The sequence below is a fragment of the Toxotes jaculatrix genome, chromosome 16, assembly GCF_017976425.1.
Source record: "Toxotes jaculatrix isolate fToxJac2 chromosome 16, fToxJac2.pri, whole genome shotgun sequence".
NCBI classification, from domain to species: Eukaryota; Metazoa; Chordata; class Actinopteri; family Toxotidae; genus Toxotes; species Toxotes jaculatrix.
Window position 1 is genome coordinate 16,799,453 of NC_054409.1, and position 19,806 is coordinate 16,819,258.

At 40.7% G+C, this 19,806-nt stretch overlaps 1 protein-coding gene across 4 annotated transcripts in view; it reads left to right on the plus strand.

Annotated features, from left to right (window-relative positions):
- dnm1a (dynamin 1a) overlaps positions 1–19,806 on the plus strand; it is a 48,051-nt gene that overhangs the window by 2,030 nt on the left and 26,215 nt on the right. For all 4 annotated transcript variants that reach the window (XM_041058801.1, XM_041058802.1, XM_041058803.1 and 1 more), the window contains exons 2-13: positions 8,459–8,532; positions 9,107–9,256; positions 9,496–9,699; positions 9,877–9,975; positions 11,067–11,227; positions 11,361–11,503; positions 11,585–11,720; positions 12,743–12,810; positions 13,516–13,654; positions 18,602–18,688; positions 18,954–19,024; positions 19,157–19,208. In XM_041058801.1, coding sequence (XP_040914735.1) covers positions 8,459–8,532; positions 9,107–9,256; positions 9,496–9,699; positions 9,877–9,975; positions 11,067–11,227; positions 11,361–11,503; positions 11,585–11,720; positions 12,743–12,810; positions 13,516–13,654; positions 18,602–18,688; positions 18,954–19,024; positions 19,157–19,208 — 1,384 coding nt within the window. The remainder of the gene's footprint in view (positions 1–8,458; positions 8,533–9,106; positions 9,257–9,495; positions 9,700–9,876; positions 9,976–11,066; positions 11,228–11,360; positions 11,504–11,584; positions 11,721–12,742; positions 12,811–13,515; positions 13,655–18,601; positions 18,689–18,953; positions 19,025–19,156; positions 19,209–19,806) is intronic.

The window sequence follows — 19,806 nt, forward strand, 5'->3', positions numbered from 1 at the left end:
CTGTGGAAGGGCTTGTTCTAGTATGGGTTAGCTAAAACCTCAAGAGTTTTTTTTTCTGTAATCTGTACTATTACAACCATCTCTTTACACTCATTAAGTGGGGGCCACGCTATACTTGCCCTCACTCAGCAGTAGTCATAGCAACAGCTTGGGCCTAATTACACTGCCTTTACCCGAGGGACCAGCGGTTTGGGCGAAGGAAAATTGAAACAGAGCAAGGAAATGTTGTGTTGCAATGACGCCTGCCTTTAACTGTAAAGTAGATTCGCTACATCTTGTTTGCACGTGTCAGTAAGGCCTGCGGTCTTTGGCATCTCGCAGCAGTGAACAAATTGCAGACACTGTCATGTGTTAATGTATGCACTAGTCCAGCTGCAGTGACATCACTCAGGTCCTCCCATCCTCCTCCTCCTCCTCCTCCTCCAGTCTTCCACCACCCTCCATCCCCACCCCCTCCAGTGGCCAATTGTGTTTGTATTATCAGCCTAAAGCAACACACACTTACAATACACTGTGTGTTTACATGTCACGACTCTTCTTTTCTCCATGTCTGTCTCGATCCCTCTCTCTTACTGAGACATTACGGCCTCTCAGCAAGTCACTGAACCATTTTATTTTAATCTGGTAATATTTTTGGCTGTTATTAAGCTGCTTGCTATTTCATCCTTTTTTTTATTTTTGCTTTTAATAGAAACTAACAGCATCATGGTTGATTTAGGGCTGATTATTTCTCTCTCACAGCCCTGGTCCTGGGTTTGCTCTTCCTCTGTCTGGTTTTGCAGTTTACAGTTAGCACAGACAATCAATACCAAAGTATAGGAGGCTTATAAACAGCAGACAGACATTTACATCAATTATTTCTCAAGGGATGTAAGCCTTGTGTTTGAAACTCTCAAAAACTCTACTAAATTTGGGTATACCTGTCAATCAAACATGGTATTGGGCAGGTCAAAGTGTGCCAAATGGAGACATCTAAGTTCTTTCTTTCTCTTAAGTCTTGTGATAATTATCAATCCACTCTTTCTACATAAGGTGAGATGGAATGCCGTTGTTTTCCTGGCAGGTGTGACTCAGGCACAAGGACGGCCAACCTCTACGTGATGAACAAGCTGTTGAGACATGCCGTGCTAATGGCACAAGAGAGCATCTGAGGACACTAATCAAATTGATCTCTTCCTCCTCATCGTTCGTGTTTTTTTTATCCTGTTTTCACAGTGTGTCCTTCTGTGGCTCTCTTTTTTTTTTTCACCGTTCAGTCCATTGTTCATCAGCTCAGCTCAGCCTTTATTCCCCAGCCTTTTCTGCCTCTCAATTCAACTTCAGCTCAGGTGCTGCTTTATTGCTCTAAAATTTCAAAGTGCTGGACTACAAAGTAAAGACTGCGAGGCTAAATTAAAGTGACAGGGATCCACCAAATGTATTAAATGTACAATATCCACTGCATGTCATCAGAGGACACCTTTAGCAATCAAGATCCTCGCTTGTCATGAAACATATCAGTATTTTTCTTTATTCATGGTTTTCAGTGGTTCGGTTTCTCTTGTCTGAGACTATGACAAGCTGAGATGTATGTGGCTGCATTTGTGGACTGGCCCATTTTCTTTCCCTCTTGAACAAGTAGCAAGATTTTCATTTAAAGAAGAATAAAAAATATTAGTCTATAGAATGTCATTTAATAGTAAAAGAAACACAGCAAATCCTTATAGTTTAGAAGCTGAGACCAGTGAATGTTTGGCCTTAAATTGTTTGTTGATAGACTTATCAGCACCGCGCCCGCTTCCCACCTGTGTCTGTCAGCCAGTCTTTGTTTTCTTTCCCATGAGTCTCATTAGCACAGACAAAGCAGGGAGCTTTACTGGTCTCAGTGCCCAACACATGCAGTGCCAGCTGCGTGAAACCTGTTAGGAGTTTAGGTGGAGGCGGGGATGTTTGGTCACGTGTGGATATCTGATTAAATTTAACGTTACTGTGTGCAAAGTGTGACATCTTATCTCGAAAAGAGGCAGAAAAGTCAGGTGAATGTCTTGATGAAAAGGAAAATATGCATTACATTAAAAGTTGCAACAAAAAAGGAGTAGTTGTTCAGAAATTACAGCAGTTAAGGCAGCAGCGTGTGGCACGTTCTGTCTTCTTTAGGGCTGAAATGATTAGTCAATTAATCAGTTAATCAGTATATAGAATAATTTGGAAACTATTTTGACAATTCCTCATTTAAAGTCATTCTTCAAGTAGAAAGTTTCAAAAGCAAAACCAAAAATTCTCCACGTCCATCTTCTCAAATGTGGAGAATTTTCCAGTTTTAGTTGTCTTATGTGAACATCTATGGGTTTTGAACATTTTAAGACGTCATGTTGGGCTTAAATAATATATATTTAAATCATATTACTACATTGAGCAGTTTACCAACATGTTCAACATGTTCCACTATCATGACTCTGAACATGGATCAGAAGAATATAAGTTAGAATATTTTTTACATAGTCATACTGAAATTGTACAAGAAAAAAAATACTGAATTCATTTGAATGAGTACACAATAGAAACAAAAGCTTTTCATATGAGGCTTTGTGAAAGGCTGACAGAAACAGAAACATTGCTGATGCTCTCATCTGCATGTTTTTTTTTTTTTTTGCCCACCCCATATCTGGACAATTGTAGTCAATATTACTTTCCTGGAAAATACCTGATACAATTCATTCATGAGAAATAAAAATAAAAATAAAATTACTACTGTTAATTGTTCTGGCATTACTTTAGCATTTGTGCAGACAGTATGCTCCCAGGTGACAGTTGCGTGACCAATAATATGAATACTAAACAGCTTTTTCTTGCAACAAAGTGTGTAAGGCTTCAAAATACACTCTGAAATATGAATGGTTTGTAAGTGAAGTTCTCGTACTGTGAGGTCTAGTTGTGTGAAAATGTCGTCTTAATGTGTCTTCTTGTATTTGTGTGTTTTTCATGTACACCACTGAATGTGTACGGTTTACAACCTCGAATGAGTCACTACCCCACAGCAGGCGCCCACTATAGACTTGTATGTGTGTGTGAAATGTTTACAGAAACATTGCTGATGCTCTCAGCTGCATGTTTTTTTTTTTTTGGTCCAGAAACTAGTTTCAGTACCACGGACAGCTCTTTCAAAAACAACCAGATCAGCACCACAACTGCTTCTCCCCGAAAACACAACACGCACTGAAACATGCTGTATCACTGCCACTGAAAATAGCTTTTTATGTATAATATCCATATCATCACAGAAGATTAAAGGGCACCTCAGCTCACTGTCACTATGGTGGATTATGGAAACAATAGCATAAGTTGTTCGACTCTGGGAATTTCTGAGATGCATTTTGTATTACTATGGGGCCTATAAGGTCAGTTTTACAGCTGATAGTGACATGTAAAAAAGAGACATGAGAAGAAAGGTCACATACTGTGTGACGTTTTCCTGGGTTGTGCTCAAACCCGGGAGGATGTTGTAGCTGCGTGGTACGCAGCTCAGCCGACTGAAACACTTTGTCACCAGTGAAGGTTTGCTGGCACTAGTGCAACTCAGGAACATAAAAATACAACGCAGATGCCCGTCCCCATCCCCCCCACCCCTCCTTCTGCCATCACTATGCTGACCCCACGGCACACCCTCCACCAACCGCCCCCCCCCCCCAACACAGATTAAATTTATGATATATGGCTGGCTTCGTGTATTACATAACACAGTGAAGGCCGGAAGCGTTCTGATGAGTAGCAGCAGCTTCACTCATGTGAAAGACAAGGACAGTATACTGTAGCTCCATTAAAGCCTTTATTCTCCTTTATTCAAATCAAACCCTGAAGAGGAGGGAGTGAATAGAAACATAAAGAAGGGCTGTACTTCAGTGACTTATACAAGATGATATATTAAGGAGATGCTACAGTAAGACAAAACATATAAATGAAATTAATAATGTGGTATGTTATGAGGGATTTCCTAATAGTTTCCCAGTGTCCAATTTAATTATTATTTCTTGGGAAGATTTCTGGAAAGGATCAAAGAATTTCTTACTGAATATAGGGAAAATAATAGTGTTCTTTTGATACTCCTCCAGTTTAGTCCAATGATTTGCATGTTCAAGAGAGTAGCAGGTCAGCTGAACATCAGTAGTGTGAAATTTGTCTACAGAAGAGCATACAGTTCAACAAATATGGAGAGTAATTTCCAATAATTTTTAATAATCAATCATTTATCTTGCCTTTGTCTTAGTTTGAATGGATCTTTGACATTGTGCCTGATTTTTTTTTTTTTTACTTTTATTTTTATTTTTATTAATCTGCTGATGAATGACAGTGAGAGTGAGAAAGTAGCCAGTGGGAAACAGAGGAAGAGAGGACATCATTTGTTCTGATACTGCTACAGAGGATTACAACTAATCTGTGTTTGGACCACAGCTCACCAACAATACATTCTCCTATTGGCTCTGGTCTAATCTGGAATCCACCATCCAGCTTTCAGCTATTTCATTGGCTTCATCTACCACTGAGGCTAACAGTAACTTTAGTATGTGTGTGTGTGTGTGTGTGGGGGGGACACCATTCATTTCATCACCAAAAAGCAGTCCTTCTAAGACCCAAACGATGCTGGGAAAGGGAAATTGCCTGGTCGTGGTGGTTCACTGCTGTCAGGGCTGTTATTGCTGCTCGCATTAGAGCAGGATTAGACACGGCTCAGTGTCTTGACTGTGTCTGGGAAGAGGAAGTGATGTGACGCACATGAAGAGACCAACAGCGCAGAACGTATAAACATACTGTACTACATGAAGAGAATCTGATCTTACATTTCTGTATGAAAACATACCCGTGAGACAAGAGATTTGTCTTTCATCAACCTTTCAGAGCAAACAATTTACCAAAGAAGAGATAAGTCCAAACAACAGGCACACGACACAAAGAAAACAACAACAAAAAGGGAGAGAAAGCTCATCCCGCCCACCCCACATCTGGACAATTGTAGTCAATGAAGTATTGAATGGAAACAGAGTTTTTAGAAAACAGACTTTATGACTTTTAGACATTTAGACTTGTATGTATGTGTGCACTACAGTGGACGATGAAGAATCAATGAATCAGTGAATCAGTGGTCGAAAGTTTATCCTATTAAACCATCTTGTTTGAAAGTGATTTGAACTGATTAATCAGCTGTGACTCTTCAACAGTGATGCTCAGTGTATCTGTGACCTTCCCCCAACCCATCTACACACCCACACACACAGACTCGCACACCTTCTTCCTCGGATTATCCATTAGTTTTGCAGGTTTTTTTTTTTGATATCATAGGTAGATTAAATATCTAACAAATCAAGATGTCTCATCACATTGATGCTGTAATCCTAAACAAAAAAATACTGGATTGCCATAAAGTAGTTGTGGTTATTGATTTGCAACAAAAACATACATTCAGAAATATTAAAGGACTGCCCTGAACAATATGGCAGAATCTCTGAATGCTGACAAATTTATATAATGTCATTGTTCATATCACCATACGGCCCAGTCCTATCATTGATAGACAGATAGATTTTACATAATGATAAAGTGGGTAAATATTTTTTGCCAGTTACACTGTTAGAACTGAAAGTGCTTTCAGACAGACACTGACTCCTGAGTGCACTTATAGGTAAGTGCTTGTAGATGGTATCTTGATTTTAGGCTTACAATCTCCCCTCGAGTCTCCGTCACTGTCTTCCTGTTGCAAAAATACCCCCGTCTCTCTGTGCCATCCTTGTTTGGCCCTTTTCATTTTTTAAAATTTCAGCCCGGTTGTCTGCATCTCTGCTGCCAGGGGATCGTGTCAGTGCTTTTGGCAGTCACATGAGTGTGAGTGTTTTCAGCCCCTTGCCTCACTGTGGGGGATGAACACGCAGGAGGTTGCGGGTGGAGGGGACTGTCACCCTCTCAGCAGGATTAGGTAAAGGGAGAGTGATTGGAGAGACAGGGAGAGGAGAGTCACACTACTGTCACATCGTCCTACCTCTCTTGGCTCAGAGACTATAGGGTATTGTCTATATGAGTGTGTGTGTGTGCGTGTGAATCTGTCTGTGGCTTCTCATTGTGGTGGCAGTTTGAGGTGAGGACGTGGAGAAGCGGAGTGAAGGGAAGACCTGCAGTTAAGGCCACCTGTCCCTCTCAAAAAACACATCAAAGTGGGACAAAGGGACAGCCACACACACACACAAACGTGCAGTCACACACTGGCAGGGAGGCAGGTCGACCAGCAGATGGACAGACAAACATAAAGGTCAGCAGAGAGCAGGGTTTCCTTTGTTGTGCAAGGCTGCAGCAAACACTGAAACAATCCTCCCAAATGAAGCTTCCTATTGCTGCTGTATCCAGAGAAGCAGGTGCTGGTGATAAGCAAACATTAGCTACAGAATGATGTACATGTATTTTTAGGCTTACGTTGACAATCACACAGTCTGCTTGCAGTTTATTTACAAAGAAACTATACAGATTAGTCATGTCATAGCCGACACCCAATCACTTAATAAGATAAGAACTGGGGCCGATACCGATCTAGTGCTTCTTCACATGATCGAAACTTGCAACTCAAACTACCGTTACCCACAACTATTTAGTTTGGAAACAGCAAACAACAATTACAAAAATAACTAATGAAAAATTCTTTACACATTAACGAGCTCTCTCTGTGGCAGCAGTGTAATTGTCAGAAAGCAGCTGGCAAAGTTGAACTGCTCCATTAAAGCTAGAGCTTAATGTACACATTCAGTCCTGCAACCCCTGAATGTTCAACACAAGACTAAATGAGTAACATTAGTATGTGGTATAGGGAAATAGTGGTGGTTAATCATGATCCCTGTGTTTAACACAGGAAATTAGCTTTTTCCTTGTTAGGTCAAGATTTTGAGCAGAAGCAGCTCAGCCCTGATTAACTCTCAGCTCGAGACTCATGTATCCAACCTGCCTCGGGCTTTGCTTCAGGTTCAAACAGATTCTTCAGCTATTTCTTATTCATGTCACTCGGCTGATTTCTGTTCTCTCACCAGACACTGAATAATTTATCTTTGTGTTGTGTTGTTTAGAAACACTTTTAACCTTCTCAGTCTTTAGATTACAATTTATTACTGAAGCATTTATGAAAACTTTTTCTAGTTCTTCATCTGCCTGCTTGAATTACAGATATATCACCAAGCTTTAAGAACACAAATCAGCTTGAATTGTATTTTGTTTTTTTTTTCTTTAAACTGAAAGCAAGACTCTTACACAATGTTAGATGGAAAACTGCAGTGTGTGTGTCCAACCCTTGTTATTGTTGCTATAAATGCAGACACAGACAGAGACACACACATAGACACACACCATGCATCACTGTATGAGAACTGCCGTGTCAGCTGGTTGAGGAGCACACAGTGCCAGTGGCGAGCTGACGCTGATGTTGCATAAGCAGCTGAACACCCCCAAAGAAATCAGAGTCTTTGTACATAAGGAAGCATGAAACACATGCTGGCAGGGAGTCGTCTGCACAAACGCCTGCTCTCCAGAACACACACTTCACACCTCAGATGCACCCGGATTATATCTTATTTGAAACACATGAATTTGCATGGACGCACAAATCCTCTCTCACTCTTAACAAACTAAGAAAATTCAAGAGAGAAGATCCATTGTTTTCTGTCATGCAGTTACCAGAAATGGTGAAAATTGCTGAGAGGACACTGTAAATGATACAACACTGGCACACATCAGAAGTTTTGAAGGAGAAACTGCTGAACACGCTCATGCAAATGACCATGAGCTCAGTTTTGTATCTTTTTACAGTCCCCTTTTTTATTTGCCTGTGAACCATTAGTGTTACTGAGCTGTGAAAATGTCTTGCTGCAGCTGATGAAATGTTGATTATTTCATCATATTATAATGATATATCACTTGAAAATAAAGGTCGTTATCTAATTTCCAGAGTTTGTTTGAGACAGAAAAATCTTTAGAAAAACCACTTAGCTTTTTTAAATTCATTTTCTTAATGCACTGTCTTCACCCACAAAGAGGATTCCTGTGGAAACAGCACTGTAGCAAATAAAACAGACATTTAGCCTGGTGGGACCGCAGCTGTTGTGTGAAGATTTGTTGTTATTCAGCACTGCGCGACACACACAAACTCACGCACACATACACTCAAACTTGCTCTTGGCACAGATTTCCCGAGGGAATGATACTTAAATCTTCACAAAGCCTCAGGATGCTGATTCATAATCACTGACACTTGCTCTTTTGTCTTTTTGTCATTTGATGATTCATATCGTGTTTCTGTCATTTCTTCAGTGGGCTTTATTTGTATTTAGTAACTGTTCTTCAGATAGAGTTTTGGAGACTATCATTTAGTTTTTTCTTTCATTTTTATTTTACTCTCTTCATTGTTTTTTATCTCACCATTCACCTTGTTGTCTGTCTGTCTGTCGTGTTACAGGGATTTCCTTCCTCGTGGTTCTGGCATTGTGACTCGTCGTCCTTTGGTTCTCCAGCTGATGAACTGTCCCACAGGTAAAAACATGTTACCCAAAGATCTCATGAGTTGATGCAACCCCAGGAGCCGTCAAAGTGTGAAAACAGACCATGGAAAATGTACACAAATGTGACCCAGAGGTTTTTGAAGGAATATTTATATTTTGAAGCCTGTATTTTAGCTTCACACTTTGTAAGCAAGTAAAAAATTAACTGGCTTTCTTTTTCAAGAGAGAAATTTCTTCTGTTCTCTTAATTTCTGTGGGAGTTTGGTTGAAGCCTAAAGTCAGCATCTAGTGGCCATTAACAGAATTGCAACATCTTTATGTCTATATAGCAAGTGCAGTACATTTAATTTACTGCTACTAGACCTGACTCTTCCATCTTATTAGCTAAAGAGCTACATCCATCCTTTATCGTGTCCTTCAGACATGTATCTTTCTTGTTTAATTTGAAATGTGAATGGGGTAACAGCCCCAGCAGAAGGAGGCAGACAGAAGTTAAGAAACTGACACAACTTTTTGAAGTTTCACACCTTTTTGGTTTATCATCTTCTAAACTCTTTCCTTTTCTCTGCATTCAGTAATGTGTTTCCTCTTACTGTCTCTTGTAGAGTATGCAGAGTTTCTCCACTGTAAGGGCAAAAAGTTCACAGATTTTGATGAGGTCCGGCAGGAGATTGAGGCGGAGACTGACCGCATCACCGGGGCCAACAAGGGCATCTCTCCTGTGCCCATCAACTTGCGTGTCTATTCCCCTCATGGTGAGGCTGACGCAACTCTGTTTCCACACAGACACTAGTTTGGTGTGACTTGATGTAGATTTTTGTAGGTCTTCAATGGCACCCTCTGATTTTAATCCAGTCTCTAAATTCGGCATGTCTCATATCAGTGGATTATATACATCCAAGCCTGTTGTTTGGCAGCAGTGCGTCTGAAGAAGCTCTCTTAGTTTGTTTAGCTTTCTCTTAGTCCGCGTGTTCCTTTTTCTTCCCTCTCACAGTCCTGAACCTGACCCTGGTGGACCTGCCAGGGATGACCAAGGTGCCGGTGGGCGACCAGCCCGCAGACATCGAGTTCCAGATCAGAGACATGCTGATGCAGTTTGTCACTAAGGAGAACTGCCTGATGCTGGCCGTCTCCCCGGCCAACTCTGATCTGGCCAACTCTGACGCTTTGAAGATTGCCAAAGAGGTCGACCCTCAGGGTAAGTTATTTTATATTTGTATTCCTCTATATTGCAGAGGGAAATTTTATGATTTTTACTCCAAAAACAGTTACTTATTACTTTTCAGGTCCAAATCTGCATCCAAAAGATATGACGAGCTTTGCAAATATGTCTTTTTACACCTGATAAATCATTTTGGTGTGCGTATGTGTATAGGTTCGAGGACCATCGGTGTGATCACCAAGCTGGACCTGATGGACGACGGGACAGATGCTAAAGAAATCCTGGAGAACAAACTGCTTCCACTCAGGAGAGGTGAGCCCACACACTTACAGACTCACACACACAAACGCTACATCTTTTTTTGCTTCGGGGTTTGCAGTGACACACTGTTTCCCTCTTGTGGTAATACGGCGGTCGTACTCTGAACACAGTTCAACTCTCCAACCACTAAGAAAAAAAATAATAAACAGAAGGTGAAGGGTGTGGGGGGTATGAAAAATAGTAGTCTCTGAGTGAGAAATCAAAAGAGAGGCAGAAAGGTAGAAGAGAAGAAGAGCTGGAAAGAGAAGCAGGGAAGGGGGCAAAGAGAAAAAACACTGTCTTGGAAAAGACCTTGCATGTATCTTGCGGGCTGCCCTTTATTGCAGCTTGCTGATGTGGTGCTTTTCTTTTCCATTTGCACTTGGTCAGGACCCAGGCATGTGTTTTTGAATATTTTCCATGTCCTTTGTTTTTTCTGCCCCCCCCTTCTTCTTCTCCCCGTCTCTCTCTTTCCAATGCTGTGGATGTTCACATTTACAAGGCTGCTGGCTCGCAGTTGCATTAGTTATAGAGCATGAAACGGCCTTTAACTGAGTGATGCATGAGAACACTTAACTGGAGGTGAAATGGGATCCGCGTGACCTGAACTTTGCTAGGTTGTTTCTCCTTTTTCTTTTTCTCTCTGTCTTAAGAACTTGGACACACACACACAGACATTTATTTGTGTAATTCCTCCTTCTTTCCTGCATTCATTCCCTCCATTCATCCTTCATCTAAATTTTTTTCCTACAGTCCCATGTCTCTTAAAATGTGGTTTTACTCAGCTAAACATTATTAAACAACTGTTTTTAAGTGGTCGACTGCCAGAGGGGCTTTTCATTCTGGGTTTGGCTGTTCAAACTCAGATCATATGTAGCAAATAAGAGTCCAGAACAATCCTGTTTTGCTCTAATACAAGACTGTGCCATCTTCCAGTCAAATTACTAGTCAGACCGCAAGCATTGAGTGCTCTCTGAACAAAAATTCCAGGAAGTGAATAAAAGAGATGGATTTTTGGATGAAAATGGATGGTTTTCTGCAAATTTCACTATGGTTCGGACTCTATTGTAAATGTCCGTGCGACTCTCGACTGTGGTGTCCAGGTTACATCGGTGTGGTGAACAGGAGCCAGAAGGACATAGATGGAAAGAAGGACATAAATGCTGCTATGGCTGCCGAGAGGAAGTTCTTTCTCTCCCATCCAGCGTATAGACACCTGGCAGACCGTATGGGCACTCCCTACCTCCAGAAAGTCCTCAATCAGGTGTGTAAAAAAAAACATTAAAGACAGTGTGAGAATGTCTGTAATACATCCATTCATAGGTCCGGTCTCTTTCCTGCAACACAAGGTCTAATTCTGACTAATTCTGTCAAACTCTGAACTTTGACCTGCACAGCAACTGACCAACCACATCCGGGACACCCTGCCAGGCCTGCGAGCCAAGCTGCAGAGTCAGCTTCTCTCCATAGAGAAGGAGGTGGAGGAGTACAAGAACTTCAGGCCCGACGATCCGTCTCGCAAGACCAAGGCTCTGCTCCAGTGAGTAGACAGATGCACAGACGGATAGGTAGATGCAAGTTAATGGATTCATTGATATCTGTGTTTCTGTGTTCCCTGCAGGATGGTGCAGCAGTTCTCTGTGGATTTTGAGAAGTGTATAGAGGGCTCCGGGGACCAGATTGACACGGCGGAGCTGTCAGGTGGTGCAAGGATCAATCGCATCTTCCATGAACGCTTCCCCTTTGAACTGGTCAAGGTGTGTGTATGCCAGATTTTGTTTTTATGTGTGTGATTTGGTTTAATTGTTTCATTATCTCCCACTGAAATTAGATGAAGAGTTTGAATGGTATAATAATCAGGAAAACCATAGATTAGAGTCTCATCGTCTTCACTTTATCTCACTCCATCACCATCCTTGTTTCATCCCTGCCAACACATCCTTTCTGTCCACCATTCACACTGTCTTTACCCAGAGCCCATCCTCCCTTCATCCACCTTCTCCGACCTCTGTCTCTCTAAGCCTTTTATCTCACTCCACCCCCCGTTTACATATTTGATTTTCTTTTTTTTTCCTCTCTGTCAGCCATTACCCTTCCCTTCCTTCCTCTTCCTCCTTTCATACATCCTTCTCTTTTGTCCTCCCTCGCCCTCCCTCTGAGGATATAAAACTTACTGTCTGTGACTGAGGCCGCAGAAAAATTCCCTGTCGGTTTCCCACCGAGAAGACAGAGCAGGTTGCTTCCTAACCAGAAGCTTGGCTCATAACACAGAAAATCCCAGTGTCTGCGAGATGCATTAAAAGTCTGTTCATCACCATGTTTTACGATTTTATAATGCATATGTCAAAGAAAATATGAAAAAGAATGGCGCATTGCTGTAAATAAAAGTGACAGGCTTTAAATTAAAAACAGATAAACTTACTTTCTTTGTCATACCACTCTCAAATGGAGCCATACAGTATGAAGCTGCAACAAGAAAAAGGTTTGCCTGGACTGGAAACAGAGGGAAACAAATAGCTTTGCTGTGTCCAAAGTAAAAAAAAACTCCAACTACCAGCATCTCTAAATGTTAACAGTTAACATGCTGTATCTAGTTTGTTTAATCCCTGCCCCCCCTCACAGCCTCTAGTTTTTGCATTTTAGTTTTCACCGATTGAATAAATGAGATATAATAAGATGTTGGTAGGCAGACTGCTAATCATAAAGATGATTATAAAGAATCGTACTAATTTAATCCTCCCTGTTGTCTCTGTGTTGTTGTTTTTTTGTTTTTTTTCAGATGGAGTTTGATGAGAAGGAACTCCGCAAAGAGATCAGCTACGCCATCAAGAACATTCACGGCATCAGGCACGTCCGCCTTCCATCCTTAATACCTTTCCTCTTTACTTCACCTTCCTCTGTCTCCCCATCTCAGTCACCTCTGCTGCGTCTAACTGATTTTGCTTATCTAATCACCAAGACCTCTAGACTTAGCTCGAGTGCTCTGTTGAATATTAATGGCATGTGTGATGTGGTGATGGACACTGGTTAAAGGAACGCATTCTTTTAATTTGTGGTCAGTTTGAACCATGTTTAGCTTAGTTTTACATCTGACTGAATGGATCAGAATGAACCAACAGAACCTTATTTTACAGACATTAATTTTCGACTTTAGTGATATTTTGGGTACTTGAGTACTTGTACCTGCACTGCGGTTACACTGATGATAAATCTTAGACAAGACAGAAATTCATATATGGATTATTATTATTAACTTTTGAGGGAAATGACTGGATATTTGCTGCAGAAGTTTCCAAAATTAAGTAGAGATAAACTGATATTACACAAGATTAATTGTTTTCTGACCGTTTTCATAACTCCATTCCCTTTCCCAGTCTCTGTCTAATTTGTGTTTGTTTATGTTTGGGGCAAAAGGTCAGAAATGGAGGGTAATTCTTTACAATTAACACTCTTCTCTTTACCCAACCCTCCTCCCTCCCTCCTTCTTTCTTTCTCTCCACCATGTTCATTTTTTTTTTTTGCCCTGTGGCTGGTTCTCTCTCTGCTGGGCAGAACGGGCCTCTTCACCCCGGACATGGCCTTTGAGACCATTGTGAAAAGGCAGATTGGGAAGATTAAAGAGCCTTGCACCAAATGTGTGGACATGGTCATTTCTGAGCTAGTCAATACGGTTAGGCAGTGTACCAAGAAGGTAAAAAAAAATTAAAAGTAAACAGTGGATAGCACTTTTTAAAATATATATTCAACCCTCATCTGCAAAGTCCCTCTGCTGTTCACTCCCTTTTACTGTAACCACCTGGCTTTCTCCAGCCCTTGCTGTTGTTGACAGCGAGGGGGGCACCTGGAGTGGCAGGGTGGGCTGCGGTATACCCCCCTGCCTGCCTACTGTACCGCTTTGTACAGGTTTGGCTGGACAAGCTGGCTGTGGTAGAAAGCTGTGCTGAAGAAAACCAGTGTGGAGGCTGAGCTGTCATCAAAATATGGCTGCCAAATAAGAGTCAGTGACTCTATGTGCTTATTTAATAAATCTGATTTAAGACAAATTTAAATCAGATTTAAAATAACTTTTCATGTCAGTTTCAAGTTTCAAGTCAAATAATTGCCGCTATCATTTTACTTAATTTGAGCATCTTTTTCATGCTCTTGTCCCTTTTTGAGTTCCTTTGAAAAAACACATTTCTAATGAAGCAATCGCTCTCATACACTTTGAAAAACAAGAATTACAGAGTAGCTGTCACAGCTGAGCTGAAGACTGAACCCAAAAGCACGACTCCTTGAAACAGGATCACAAATAAAGTTTTATTAACTAAGTATCAAATAATAATCACCCAAACAGGAAAAAAACGCAAGGAAACAAAAATAGAGTCACTCGTAACGAGGAAAAACACAAAATCACTCTTAAAGAGGAAAACTAACAAACTAAACCAAAAGACCAAAACAGACAAGGCAGCAAAGGCGCAGTAAAAGAGCAAAGGAACAAAGTGCAAAACAATACAAGACCTGACTAGATAAACTAAGACGTGAGATATAACGCTGGTTCACTTGACAACAGACAAGACAAACTGGCACAGAACAAAGGGAGACACAGACAATATATAGACACAGGGTAATGGGAAACAGGTGAAAACAATCAGGGCGGGGAAAACAATCAGACAGGCGGGAAACACAGCTTATGTTTGCTTTGAACCTATTTCCCTCTTCAGCTTTTTTCTATTTCTCTGCAGATTATTTTTATAAAGAAAAGTTAACCACCAGCTTAGAGAGCATCACTGAATTGGAGATGAATTGGTTTTGTTCTTTTGATTATGAGTATTTTTCTACTTAACTAGTCTTACTGTAGTTCTGCTTCGGAAATAGCTGATCTAATGATGTTAAGAACCTCAAGAAGGATATTCTTTCCACCTATTGCTTGTACACTAAGACATACACGTGTTTAGAAATCATGTGTCAATCATTTAGAATACCTGGCAGCCATATTGGATGATCTCAGACTTTCTTGTGTGTGAAACTGCAGCTGTGCACCTGTGGCAGACAGGAGCCATGATGATTGTGTTTTAACTGCTCTTCAACAGGCCTCTCTGGGGCCATGCTTTCAGCAACAGAGGGCCTGTGAGTGTGGCCAAAGAGAAAGAGCAGTAGTCTTTATCCAAATTGATCCACTGTGACCAAACAATTTCAACAGCGGTTGGACTGCAACAACCTGGAGGCCCTGGGATAATAAATGTTATGATTAGAGTCCTGCTGGAAAGCAGAGGAGAAGGAAGGATGGGTGGAGGAAAGGTCAACATCAGGAGGGATCAGGGTGTCCTGGCTGAGCGTCGGGGTGCACAGCTGTGGTTTTGCGGTGCGTTGCTTGGAGTTTTTGGCTGGTGGAGTTGTGCGGGCTGGGAGCTCTCTCTATTTCTTTCTCTTTCTCTCATCTTTCCTCTCTGTTTGCTCTTTTTTGATAGAGAGAGACTCTAGCGCTGCCCTGTTTTAGAATGGCTTCAGGGGAAACCAAATGTCTCACTTGCATTTTCTTCCTTCTGTGCTGTCTGTCCCCCCCTTCCCCAAATCCCACACCTCTCCTTGTCCTTTTAATCTTCAATCTGTTGTTTCTTCTGTTCCATCTCCCAATTTTTACCTTCCTCATCTGTGTATTGTCCCTTTCCTCCGCCATCTGTTTTCACTCCTTTTGTTTTTATCTTTTTCACCCTGTCACTTTCCTCCATCTGTCTTTTCCTTTATCTCCTCAACTCTTCATGTGGTGATTCTACTTCTCCTCTTTCTCCACTTTTTTTTCTCTTCCTTCTTTTTAATTTACTCCTCTCTCCCATGCCGCCTGCCTATCCCTACAGGACGGGGCTGTTCACCCCTGACCTGGCCTTTGAGGCCATAGTGAAAAAGCAGATCCAAAAGCTGAAGGAGCCCACACTGAAGTGTATAGATATGGTAGTGAGCGAACTCACCTTCACCATTCAAAAGTGTAGTCAAAAGGTAAAATGCCATAGAGAACCAAGCCACTTTCACTATCTCTGTTAATCGCACAGGTAGGGGTAGACCGATGGCTGGATATTTTTTCTACAGTACAGTAGAGAAAATGATTCCCTTTTTAGTTTGTTTTGTGCTGCATAAATTAGATATGACTGACATCCAGATGTGAACTACCTATCCTCAAAGCAGCAATAAGCAACAAGATATTATTTTCTTATAGAGCCAAATTTAATCTTTAAGTTTCTACAAGTACGATCAGATTTTAAAATAGTGCTAACGTTTGGTGAAGACTGTACCTAAAACCTGTAAACTAAACCATAAATGTTGACTTTAATACATAATATAATTAGGATTTTTTTTTCTTTATTTTTATACATCCCTCAAATAAACTACTAAACCAAGTCAGTGAAGCCAAGTTTCAACTTCAAATGATGGCGCTAAAGGGCATCATGAAAATCAATAAACTGCACAATTAAATGGTTGGACGTTTCAGTTTGGACCAAACTGCTGAGCTGAAAAACCGACATCACCATCCCAGGACCCACACAGCTAGAGGTTAAAAACCATCATCCATCCCATAACATTCTTATGTTTCTGGAAACTGACACAGAATAAATGTCCAACATTTGTGTAACAAAATAGGATAAAATACAGTTAGAAACTACTGTAGGTTTTGTGCAGGACTAAAAGCAGAAAAGAGCAAATACATTATATGTCCTCATAACTATGTCATCAAAGACCTGAGCCAGCAGATATCGGTCTGTCCTTACTCGAGATCCTACAAGTGTAACTATATAACATACATTTTAATTCAACTTTATTTGTTATTTGTCTTCTGTCAATTATTGGCCTTATATTTATATTTAACAAACTGCATGTTAGATTCTTTTTTTTTCATATTTGACCTCATGATGTCAAAAAAATCCTTTGATTTAATTTGGTTTCAAGAAAATTATTTTATTTCTGTCTTTGTCAGTATGGTTTAATTTAGTGGAGTGACTGATTGTGTGGTTCCACTCACCGACTAATTGACGTACTTCGTGCATTTCTTTATTCCTCTTTTTATTTTTCTTTCACCCTCTCCATCCTGTCGTCCTCTAACCCTTTGAACCAGCTGCTTCCTCCCAAAGCAAATGACCAAAAGAGAGCGTGACCTCCTTTGGATTTCTCTTCTCTGTTACACTTTTATCTCAATTTCACTTTCAGAGACGTAAAGTTTTTAAAGATACTGTATGGTAATATACAGTGTTTGGGAAAATCCACAAAGGGGTCAGTTTGAAGTCTTCCTCCCTCCCCTTCCTCTCTCATCCATCCTTATTTCCCTGTTCGTTTGCATTGCATGTAAGTCTGAAGCAATGTGTCTCTGCCTGTTGCCCTTTTTGTAAAAAAGAAAAAAAAAATTTCTCACTCCTGTCAGTGTTGTGTTTCTGTGTCAGTTTTTAAGACACTGAGCACAGATCTTCACAGCCTTCGTCTGCCTTCAAGTTGCAATGCACTTTTCCCGTTTCACAAATTATGTTGCTTTGACACTGAATACATCCACTTTTCTGTTTTATTTTCATGGATTTCACAATTTTCCAGTATTGATTTGATTTGATTTCACAAAGTGTGAAAACCATGACGTGCTCCTCATCAAATCAGTTAACGGTGTTTCTATTGACAATGGCGACATTGTTATTCACAGCTGCCATCTGTGAATCTTTCCTCACTGCTTACCAAGTTGAAACCAAAATTCAAAAGAGCTATTTGAACCAAGTTGAACCAAGTGTTTTTGGTTTTATAAAGGTGATTTAAAAAAAAAAAATCCAAACTCTTTTATATTGACTACCACGCATGCAGCTCAGCACGTGGAGAAATTAAAAGCTTGTTAGTCAATTATCATAATCTGTTTCAAACACTTACACAGACAGTACAAGTTTTAATGCCGGTATTTGGACTGGAATGACCCATTATTACAAAGCATCTATTCTTTATGGGTGTCTTCTCCTCTGTAATTGGACCAAACTAGAAGGCAGTAAATCAACTTGGGGACCAGAATGAGGCCCGATGGCGTCCACTCACACCCAAAACCATCTGACAGACATGAAAGATGCATTGTAACTTGCAAGAAAACTGTGTATATTTTTCTTTCTTGAGCTGTGATCTTGGTTTTGATTTTTCTTCTTTCCTCACACTTCTCCAAATGTGTTTGTGTCACATTGGAGGCCCACCAATGTCTGCATTCGTGGGTTTGCAATGAGCTCATGGAAAAAGAGACCCACAGTGTGCTGGGAAAAGGAATCTTTTCTGCCAGGAACATTGTTTATTCTGTGTTTGTGTGGTAATATCACAGACTTTGCACTATTCCTTTGCATTTGTTCGATGTTGGCAACAAATGGATGTTTTACATAAAATCCAGTCTAACACAAATTCACCCGCTGGTCGGGATGTGCAGAGACTAGAGCTGAGTCTGGGATAAACTCCTCACAACATAACATATTTAATTGTGTTTCTGTAATGTATTTTGTTGTATTGGTGGAACTGTGTGTTGTGGTTCAGCGAGATGAGTAATTTTGTGGTTTTAGTGAAGTTTGTATGTAGATTTGTGACAGCGTGTGTGTGTTGGCATGTTTGTTTGGGTTTCTTTTTTTTTTTGCCACCTACCTACTATTCTCTGTGGTCACAGCTGGCTCAGTATCCCATGCTGAGAGAGGAGATGGAGAGAATCGTCACCCAGCACATCAGGGACCGAGAAAGTCGCACTAAGAACCAGGTAACACACAGAAACTACATACACAGGAAGAAAAATGATTAATTTTGCGGTTGTGCAGAGGGGATGCTGCTATAGCGCAGTAGATTTCAATGACAGCATTACAACAATACAGACAGATGACTGTCAGCTTAGCACACACATTGAATTTAAAACAAAAAAACGCTGCTTGGCAAGAATTTCTCAAGAAGGATCTCTAAAAAATTATTAATAAATTGAAAACATATGGGCACTTGCTGATATTGCCGTTCTCTCTCTCTCTGTTCAGGTGTTGCTGTTGATTGACATTGAGTTGTCCTACATGAACACCAACCATGAGGACTTTATTGGATTTGCCAAGTGAGTTACTATATTTCTGTATAAATACAGGAAAACTGTATTTATATAATATATATTATTATTTACACATTCTGTAGTTCATGTGCTGGCGGAGGTCAAACCACGTTTTGTCTTGATGTATTTTTTATGCAGCGCTCAGCAGAGGATCAACCAAATGAACAAGAAGAAGGCCCCTGGCAACCAGGTACTTTGATCGCTAACATGCAGACACGTTCACTGTGGTCTATCGCTGTTATTTCACAGGTTACAGTCATTTTCTTCAGGTTCCTTTAATCTGCAGGAACACGATTCCACACTGAATTCATCCAAGTGTGTTTCGTCTGTTGGCCAGAAACACGACATCCGAGCTTCATGCACTCTTTCCCCCCAAGGCTTTATTCTGGTAGCACTTAGCTCTCTGTTATGTCCACGCTAAATGTAGCACAGCTATACAGTATCGTGTTACCCTGGGCAACAGTCCATATCCTACGCAATGCAGCTCTTACAGTATACGTGTTCAAACACTAATGGACAACAGTTGTCGAATCTCGAGACAACTTGTCCTTTTGGTGGAAGTCGTAATGGTGTTAGCACAAACTGAGGTCTGTTGCGAAACATCGTGCATGATTGTTTTCATGCTGTAAAGCTTTAGAAACAACAATCATAATTTTAATATCAATAGAAAGGAAAGTGTTTAGAGAGAAAATACCCCTGCCACGTTTGCACCATCCTCAAAATCTGTCGTTTTAATTCTAGAAAATGGTTTCGAATTTTCAGTCTCCATCTGGGTCTCAATCTGTACC